General features: G+C 52.1%; 1 protein-coding gene across 1 annotated transcript; it reads right to left on the bottom strand.

Moving 5' to 3' along the window:
• Positions 1-3,138: 3,138 nt before the first annotated feature.
• On the bottom strand, positions 3,139-7,444 carry TMEM37 (transmembrane protein 37). Its single transcript, XM_030019042.2, has 2 exons — positions 7,320-7,444; positions 3,139-6,358 (listed from the first exon to the last, which is right to left on the bottom strand). The coding sequence occupies exons 1-2, from the start codon at positions 7,338-7,340 to the stop codon at positions 5,786-5,788; spliced, it is 594 nt and encodes a 197-aa protein (XP_029874902.1). The 5' UTR covers positions 7,341-7,444; the 3' UTR covers positions 3,139-5,785.
• Positions 7,445-8,999: the final 1,555 nt, after the last annotated feature.

Raw genomic sequence — 8,999 nt, forward strand, 5'->3', positions numbered from 1 at the left:
ATGCTTTCAAAGTTAAATTACCTGTGCAGAAGCAGGTTTTTGAGTGCTATCAGCACTGTTTCAAACCCCGAGATGCAGGAAAAATGTCTTTTTTTTCTCTGCCGGTGCTGACAGTTAGACCGCACAGCCTGTATCCTCCCTGGTGAAGCAGGCACTGCAGGCAGCAGCACCGCTGACGGCACCCAGGCGAGGGAAGGCAGCTTGGCAAGGCGGAGGGCTTCACCTTCGCTTCAGCCTCCCCTGCCCGGTTGGCTTTGCCTGCTGATGCCGGTCACCCAGCAGCGGGAGAGTTGAACGTCTTTAAAACCAGGAAAAAACAAAATCAAATATAAAGCAGAGAGCTGGCAAGTGTTTTCCAGGAATTAATTTTAAACTTACATTTTTTGGAAATGGCAAGGTTTTGAGTCGACTTTGTCCTTTAAAACTCAGCCAAAGAAGCGGGATCAGTCCTGTGACCAAGGGAGAAGTGAAAGCTCTTCCGTGCGCGTTTGGGTGAAAGATCTCGCTTCTCGCTGACTTAACCCAAGCCAAGCAGAGCCTCCAACCTTCTTGGGGGTTCACTCTGTCCCAGCGCATTTAGCAGGTCAGATACTTCTGAAAAGATACAACCATTAGCCTCATTTTCTCTCTGGCCTACAAATAAGACCAAGAAAATTGAAACAACTTGTTATGTTCCCTGTCTGAGAATTAAACAATTATCAGTCAGGCCAAAGCAGCTGTTTGTTTTAAATGCAAGTGCCTTCTTCTGCCATAAATGAAAAAATATAGACTCAGAGATACAATAACATGTAATTAATTAGATCTGATGCAATTATTGGCTCTCCCACAAGCCAGTGTAAGAGCTCAGCCCTGCAAGTGTGTAGTTAGGGCCAACACTGATGGCACAAGGTCAGGTGGAGCCCAGGCTGAACACGATACCTATTTGTACAGGAGTCTTGGTGAAACAGGGACGAACCACATGCCCCAAAATAAAATGCTGCTGGTTTTTGCTTTAAAAAAAAAAACAGTTCTAGCGTAAGTTACTGTTTCACATGGCCATTTTGGTTTTATTTGACTTGCCAGAAATAACCAAAAAATGGAAGTATTCCCAGATTCTGTATTACATGTTTGCCTCAGGCATCGAGCACTGTCCAGGTGTGTATGAAGAGCTGAGGCTCCATAAAAACCTTCAGATGTCAGCTGGCTTTTGCAGTCATTGGCTCTTTGGGAAGAGTGTGTCTACTCGGGTAGGTGCCAGAAGCAGGTGGCCCCAGGTGTTACAATGCTGTGACCTAGATGTAGAAAGCTGCTGCCAAACACCACCATAGTGGGATGGGTTCTCATCTTGCCCATCTTCTGCAAAGGTGATGCAAAAGCACCCTTCCCTGCTGGGGATCTCTCTTGATTAACTATACTGCGGAATATTAAAGAAAAGAGCTACTTGGCTCCAGGAATGCTGACATGTTTATAAAGAGATGAAGAGGAACAGGGAAGTAAATCTCAGCGAGCAATGCAAAAAGCGGGAGATGAACGGGTGCAAGGCATGCAGACTCCAGCATCAGTGGCCTGAAACAGCTGACACAGACTGAACACAAACTCCATATTCAGAGCCCACCGACTTCCCTTTCGCTCCTCCCTATCCAATGTAAAGCAGGTGTTTGTTATCAGTAAACAGGACTTGAGTACCATCTTTCAGACAAGTAGTTATCATTGTTCTGGGACACTGGTGACAGCCTCTGGCTATTCACTCCAGGTACCCTGAGAGGCCAGTTACAGCTCTGCAAGCCAGCAGTGCAGGCAGCAGCTCCAGCTGCCTGAACATCAGCTGTCGAAGACCTAAGGCTGAATTTAAGAGGAAGTGATTAATGGATTTTTCTCTCCCAACACAGCAACAAGGAAGTTCCCAGCAAAACCTCAGAAGCAAAAAGCAGTATTGTTGCGCGGTGAATAATCACATTCTGTAACGCCTCACTGGGCATCAGGGGAGCTGAAATGAATTGTTTCAGAAGAGGGTGGTGCTAGTTCGGAGGGGTTGGATCCACCAGAAGGTGAGAGGCCCCAGGAATCCAGCCAGCACCCCTTCCAGGACACCCCCCGGGGCAGACCTTTCTTTCACCCAGAAACCAGGCCCTTCTTACATGAGCAAGCTGACCTGGAAGGTTTAGAAGATGGGCCATTACCTGCTTACCATAGGCCCCAGCAGTGGGAAAGAGAAGGCAGGTGACGACTGTCATCCTCCTGTAATCCTCTTCCCCTGACTCACAAAAGCAAGCAAAGCTCAACCCCCAGACCAGGCATCCCTCCAAGTATAGCTGATGAAGGTACTGTAGACTTAATCAAAATACCAGCAACAGTCCAGGATATCTCCCTAGCTAGCATGTCCAGTACTGTTATTTTCTTATTCTTATCCACAAGCAATGGTTTGTGCACAAGTTTCCAATTAAAGTTAGCAACTGAACAAGTCTAAACAGCTCATTAACAAGAGGTGATGTTCATTACCCTGCTTTTAAGAGATATTAAACCATCTGAGACAGGCCAATGACCTCTCTCATCAGAATGAACACCAGGTGCTAATTAACTTAGGTGAGATTACATAAACTAATTCAGTGGTGAAGCTGGAGATCTGTTTTCCTGACATTTAACTAAACCTGTTAGTACAGTGAGCTCAGAAAAACCTGTATAAATACATTCGTGCTCAGATACCACTTCTGCAGGCCAAATAAGCAGAGCTGGGGAAAAGAGCAAGGATGCTTCAGACACAGGGTGCGGTGTGGGAAAAGGAAGGTGAAGGACACAGGAAAGAGCTCTTTAGCTGGTAAACAAGAGCACATGCAACAGCAGGAAATCATTGAGAGCCTACAAGGTTATCTCTAATTCCCACAAAGCAGCACAGCTGACTGCCCCTCTTGTTTTGCAAGACAAGAAAGCAGTGCCGGCTGCTTGGGTTGGTGTGGACAGGTTGGAGTGGAAAGGAGAGGGGAGCGTGCAGCAGCCTCGGCTGCCTTGGTCAGAGCTCGGCAAAGCACCAAGCAGTGGTTTCTTCATTGGTATACCTGGGTAAACACACGGAATGGCACCTGGGAGATTATGTAAACTCCACTCGTCCCCTTAGATCTGCACCCCAATATATAAATATGAAAAGAGAGAATTACAGTTATCTTATTTCAGAAAAATTTATTTAACAAACTTCAGGAATGTTGCTTGACACTTCCACAGGCTTCAGAAGATGAACAGTTACCTGTTGCTGCACAGGTTGCCATTTATAAGGATGTCGCCAAGACAATCAACGCTGTTTTGAAATATTTAGCCATCAAAACACATCTCCTCCCAGCGTAAGTCAAACAGTACTATACAAAGCCAGTTGGAAAAAAAAAAAGTTACTGTATTTTCCCTAGAGGATTCCCTACCCCCAACAAAAGGCCTCTTCTTCAGCTAGCAGAAGGCATCCTAAGAATCATTCACAATTCCACCAAGTCTTGGGTGAACTCAATGGCCAATTGTCCACTGGCTTCCTCTAACCCGAGTGGGAGGCACCAGCCTGAGACTCAGTCTGGCTTCGGCTGCCTTCCCCCAGGGAAGGGGCTGGGGGCACGGCTTCCCTCTAGCATGAAAGGGAGTACGTGCAGAATTGATTTCCAGTTTTGGATGTCACCAAGAAGGCACTCTGAAATTACACCCATGCTTCTAGACAAGCCATGGACACCCTTAACCTCGTGTAGGAGAACTGTCCCGCCTGGCATGGGCACCCCTAGGCACCACAACTGATTTATTCATTAGTTAAGGCACTCTTACCACCTTGTAACACCAAAATGCAACAGTTCACGACTGGACCTTGCAGACTCTCTCTGGGGTAAGTGGCTCTGCTAAAGTCAACAGCACTGTTCACACAAGCATCTGCATGTTCAGCCCACTATCATGCCTGCAACAGTGCAATTCAGCAAATCAAAAGCACCTTCACAAAGAGACACACAATCACAGTGCAGTTTTCCAGAGGCAGGTTAAGGGCATAAGTCTTTGTCCTTGAGAGCAGGTCAACAAACCCTGACAGAGCCCCAAACATCACAAGAGCTTCAGGAGCTGGCTGGGTAGCACAGCTCTGTGCATTATCTCACCAGAAAGACTGGCAGATTCACATGCAAAAAGCACAACTGGCACTGGAGCAGCCTGGTCTGAAACTGCATTGCAAAACAGGCTTAGGAGTGTTGTCTTAAAAACTTATGGACATCCAAGAAGGAATGGAGACTGTCCTCATGAAAGCAAGCGAGTCCGCAGGAGTATGTTCAGCAAGTGTGGATGTATACTCAGGCAGGACTTAAGATTCTTAGTTTTCAAAGTCAAAGCTGTTTACTCATGGCTCGCCTACACAACCTTCTCAGCCTTTGTGCTATGATGCTTTTGTTTCAGGTGGAAAATTGTGTCAAACTTGCTGCACAGGAAATGAAAACCTTGCTCAACAGTTATCAGACAAGTTAGAGATGAAACATGTAGAAACATTTGTCCTAAAACAAGAATACAGGCAGCTTTACCAGCAGATACAAAACAAACATTAAACCAGAAACCCTGACGTTTTTATCTGTGGGCAACCCAGTGCTGTATGTTGGACAGATTTTGGCCAAGTCTTTGTATTTCCACCAGCTGTGACAGATTAGAGCTGCCCCCATCAGCCCGTCCTTAGGCAATCACGGGCTGCTTCTCCTCCCAGGCCCACTGTTGATCAGGGGAAGAAAAGGACTTGGTCTGGTCAGGAGGATCTAGAGCTTTCTCCTCCCAGAAGAAATGCTACAGGATGAGACGATTTCCCATTGCCCCAGCAGGAAACCCTGACAACCAAAACACATCCCAGAAGGTGTGGTGGTCTCAGAATGGTCTGCCCAACCACAACGCCCACCTAAAGCCCCTGCAGAGCTTGTCCCTCTTGCCCCAAAGGGACTAAAAAGAAACTGGGAAGAGCACTACCCCATTACAGTGAACTCTGCAAGGGCTGAGAGGGAGCCAGTTTGGGTGACCGATTGGCACGTGTCCTACAGGGGTGGCAAAGGAGTGGTGACAGTGGGGAGAGGCCACGAGGACAGGAACACGCGCTGCTGCCAGAGGAAGCCATCACAACCCTTCCCTGTACACCTGTATCACCCAGCGCCTGCCCTCGGCCCCAAGAAAGCCACATCTATCTCCCTGCACCTCTGTCAGAAGCGTCCCAGAAAAACTCACACAGGACAGATACAAGGAACATGCCAGCAGGAAACAAAATGGGTGACCAGATCAAGATCTGTGTGCCTTCTCTTTTGAAAGAGAAATGGAGGAGTGAGATCCAGTGAAGATTTTCAATACTCCACACCAGTGAGCATGGCCAGGAACAAATCATTTGTCCCCGAGTCAGAGCAAAGCCATGAGACACGCCGAAGTTGTGCCACACTCTTCACAGGCTCCAGAGTATGGGGGAAAGCGTAGCATCACCAAACCTGTAGCAGTACAGGTTTTGTGCAAGCCTCAAAACAGCCCACGTGTGTAGATTGCAGTCTGCCACCCCTCTGAGCATTTAACAGCACAGCCTCTTGTTTAATCCACTCCTCCAGAAAACCGCATTGCGGCCGCAACCAGTCCCAGTCTCTGCTTTGCTCGTGTTGCACAGCCCTCCACGCTGACCAGTGGGTGGGTACGTCTTCTACAGGAATCAAGACTGACTCATCCTTCCCCTCCTGGCACACAATTTAAGACATGGCGTCCTTTTCAAACTTTGTTAGACTCCCTTTTTTCCAGTCTAATTGGCGAAGCTGATTACACAAAGGTGGAGGTACACCCTTCGCACCTAGATTTTGCCTACCCTGCTCCTGGGGTGCGTGAGGCTGTTGATGTGAAGTCCACTGATCCCGTTAAGGAAGAAGAGAAAGGCAGCGATGAACTCGCACCAGTACGTCAGCGTGAAGCCCGTGAAGGTGAGGTGATCCTTCACGAGGATGGAGAAGCTCAGAACGCCGGTGGCCGACAGCAAAAACGAGCAGAGGATGAGAACGGAGCCCATCGACCACTTGCGCCTCGCGTTGGCATCCTCACAGACTTGGGACACCATCAGCAGCTCCAGGCCAAATATGGCGACCACGACGGCGAAGGACACCATGCTTCTTATGGGAATCACCCCCACGCTCAGCCCCTCCACCTTGGCCAGGCTGAGGTCGGTGACGCATTTCAGGACGCTGCCGTTGCTGAGGGTGCAGAAGTGCCACAGTCCGAAGAGCTGCCCCCTCGCAAAGAGCCAGCGGCCATCGCAGACGGAGATGGACGACAAGACCACCGCTATGGCCACGCACAAGATGATCAGGCTCCTGATGAGCGTCTCAAAGAAGGATTTCTGCGGTCTCCGGTGCGCCAGCAGCCTCTGCGCCTTAAAGGATAGCGGGGAGGAAGAAAAAAAAACAACCTGAGTTAACAGCGCTACTTAAGGGCGAAATGAAACCAGAGGGACAAAGCTGTGGGACTTCAGCATTTGAAAATATTTGCTTGTGCACATCCAACCCCTTCTCGCAGGGAAAAGCGACGCAGTTACGGGCTGTACCCAGGAGAGAGGAAGGGTGGGTGAAGCTCTCCCGGTTCCCCGGCTGCACAAACAACGCTCCCACGTCGAGGCCCGGGTTCGGGATCGCAAAGGCTCTGGGCTGAGCAAGATCCCTGCCCCACGGCCCCCCGTGGCACAGCCTCCTGCTCTGGCAGGGCTGGAGCGAAGCCACCGGTCCCCGCGAGGACGGAGGCCGACGGCTGGGACGGGGGAGGCGGCAGAAGCGGGGCGGGGGGCACCCAATTTGACCAGCACCGCCCTCCTTCTCCCACAGCCCTCCCGCCCTGCAGCCAGCCGGGCTCTCCTCCTCTTGCCGGCGGCAGCAGCGGTCCGGACCCGGCTCCTCACCCCGAAAGCGGCACGGCTCGGCTTCCCCGGCACCGCGGGGGGGGTGGTGGTGGTGTGGTGTGGTCTCCGGCTGCAGCCCCCGCGGACCCGCGTGGGCGACGCACGCCCCCTCCTCACCGAAAGTCTCCCCGGAGGGCTCAAGATTTAATTAAAAGCCAAGCCAAGCCCCCTCCCGCAGCCCTCTCCAGCCCTGCAGAGAGCCAGGGGCGGCGGGGAGAGCGGCTGCAGCCCCCTCCTCCCGGTGGGGAGGGGAGAGCCACGGCCCCGGGCGAGCTGCTGCCGGCCCGGGGGGCGGCGGGGGGAATGATCCCGCCGGCTGCGCCCCGCGGCTCCGGGGAGGGTCGGGGCGAGCGCGGCCGCGCAGGGACAAGCCGAAGCGAAAGCCCCGCGGCGGGGCGATGCTGTGCCCCGTCCCGGCGGCGGGAGCCAGGCAGCCACGTACCTGCGCCCCGATGGCGGTCATGTTGCCGGCAGCGCCGAAAGACGCGGGCGGGCTCCGGCCGCGGGTTTTTATGTCCCCGGAGGGCGGCGGGCAGCCCGCCCTCCCGCCACGCCCGCGGGGCCGGGGCGCCCTCCGGGGCCCCCCCCCCGCGGCTGAGTCAGCACCGCGGCCCCGACGGGCGGAGCCGGAGCCGGGCCGAGCCGAGCCGAGCCGAGCCGGTCCGCTCCCCCGGCACGGCCCCGGCATAGCGGGGAAAGGCAGCGCTGCCCTGGCCCGGGGCGCAGGCTGGTCCGTGCCCGGAGTAGGGCACGACCGCCCTGGGAGAAGGTGTCGCGGGCGGCAGCCGTTCCTCCCGCCTCCGTCCCCTCGCCGTGTGCCTGCCTGGGTATCACCGGCTGCCGGAGGGCTCGAGGTTTTGGTTCTGGAGGCAGCGTTTCTGGCCTCGGTGCCAGGCCTTCGTGGGGCGGGGAACGAGCCCGAGACCCGCTCGCCCACCCACGGGGGTATCGCGCTTCACCAGAAGCGAAGTTTGCGAAGGGGTCGGTCCCTCGGCACCGCTCCGGGAGCAGCGCCGGGGCTCGCAGCGGTGCGCAGCGCGGTACCCGGCCACGGATCACAGCAAGAACCCCGTCCTGCCCTGCCCCTGCCCCTGCCCCTGCCCCTGCCCAGCGGTATCTGCTCCCGTGTTTGTGTTTCCGAAGCCACTCGGACACCGGCTCTCCTCCTTGCCCGGCCTCTCACCTTGGGCTGCGTGCGCACCCTTATCTGATACCAGCGTGCTTAACCTTATGTATCTCTACCTGTACCGTCAGCAAAACGTCTCTGCTCGTAAAGTTTTATGCCCTTGCTCTCTTTCTCGCTCGTGTTTTGCCATCCTCTAATGAATTACTGATTGCTTTACTTTTTTTTTTTTTTTTTTTTGGTCTGAAACAGCTTGGAAAAAAAGCCCAAGGAAGTTGGGTTTTGCTGTGTCATCAAAAACTCTTGTTTTACTGCCAAATTCTGATTTCGAATCCAGTGGAGAGGTCTGCAGAGACTCCACAGGCTCCAGCGGATGGACTCACGGGTCGTTGTTCCGGGCCTCCCTCGTATGTAGTCAGGGTCAGAATTTGACCATTCCCTTTCTAGCCAAAAGCAGTTGGGAGGATCTCCTTCTCCACCATAGGCTGGTAAAAGTTAGCCTAACTTTACCCTTCTTCCAGCTTCCATTTCTGAACAAATCAGTCATCTCTGCAGGTTGTCTCATTATTTTAATCTCTACACCGTTTTACAAGGGCTTTCTATGTTTCCTTTAAAAATACATATATATCTGCTATGGTGTGGCTGTGGGTATTTTCTGTACCACTATTTCTAGTAAGAGTGAGTGTTCTGAGCAGTATGTTTACTTCAGTTTTTGTACTTCACATTTTAGTGATAAATTCTGACCTTTCTCTCTTCTTGCAAAATCTTTTAATTGTTTCTCTTCAAAGTTGTATACATTATTAGATTATATTTCTATCAAACACTGAATTGGGATTTTCCAGTTTTGCAACACACGGCAAATTTTTTGCAAGGTCTGTTGTTAAAACTTCTTTTGTGGGTTTGTGGTCTGCAACATTTTTTTGTTTTCTGAACATGTTATCCAAGCTAGCAAACTTGATGCTTGCCACATCCCTTTCATTTTAGGTTCATCATCTGATA

This window comes from Aquila chrysaetos, chromosome 6 (assembly GCF_900496995.4).
Source record: "Aquila chrysaetos chrysaetos chromosome 6, bAquChr1.4, whole genome shotgun sequence".
NCBI classification, from domain to species: domain Eukaryota; kingdom Metazoa; phylum Chordata; class Aves; order Accipitriformes; family Accipitridae; genus Aquila; species Aquila chrysaetos.

Bases quoted from the DNA above. Each gene is read 5' to 3' on its own strand.
- TMEM37 (XM_030019042.2), bottom strand. From the start codon at position 7,340: ATGACCGCCATCGGGGCGCAG. The intron at 6,359-7,319 runs GTACGTGGCTGC...CTATCCTTTAAG, and splicing joins TGACCGCCATCGGGGCGCAG to GCGCAGAGGCTGCTGGCGCA.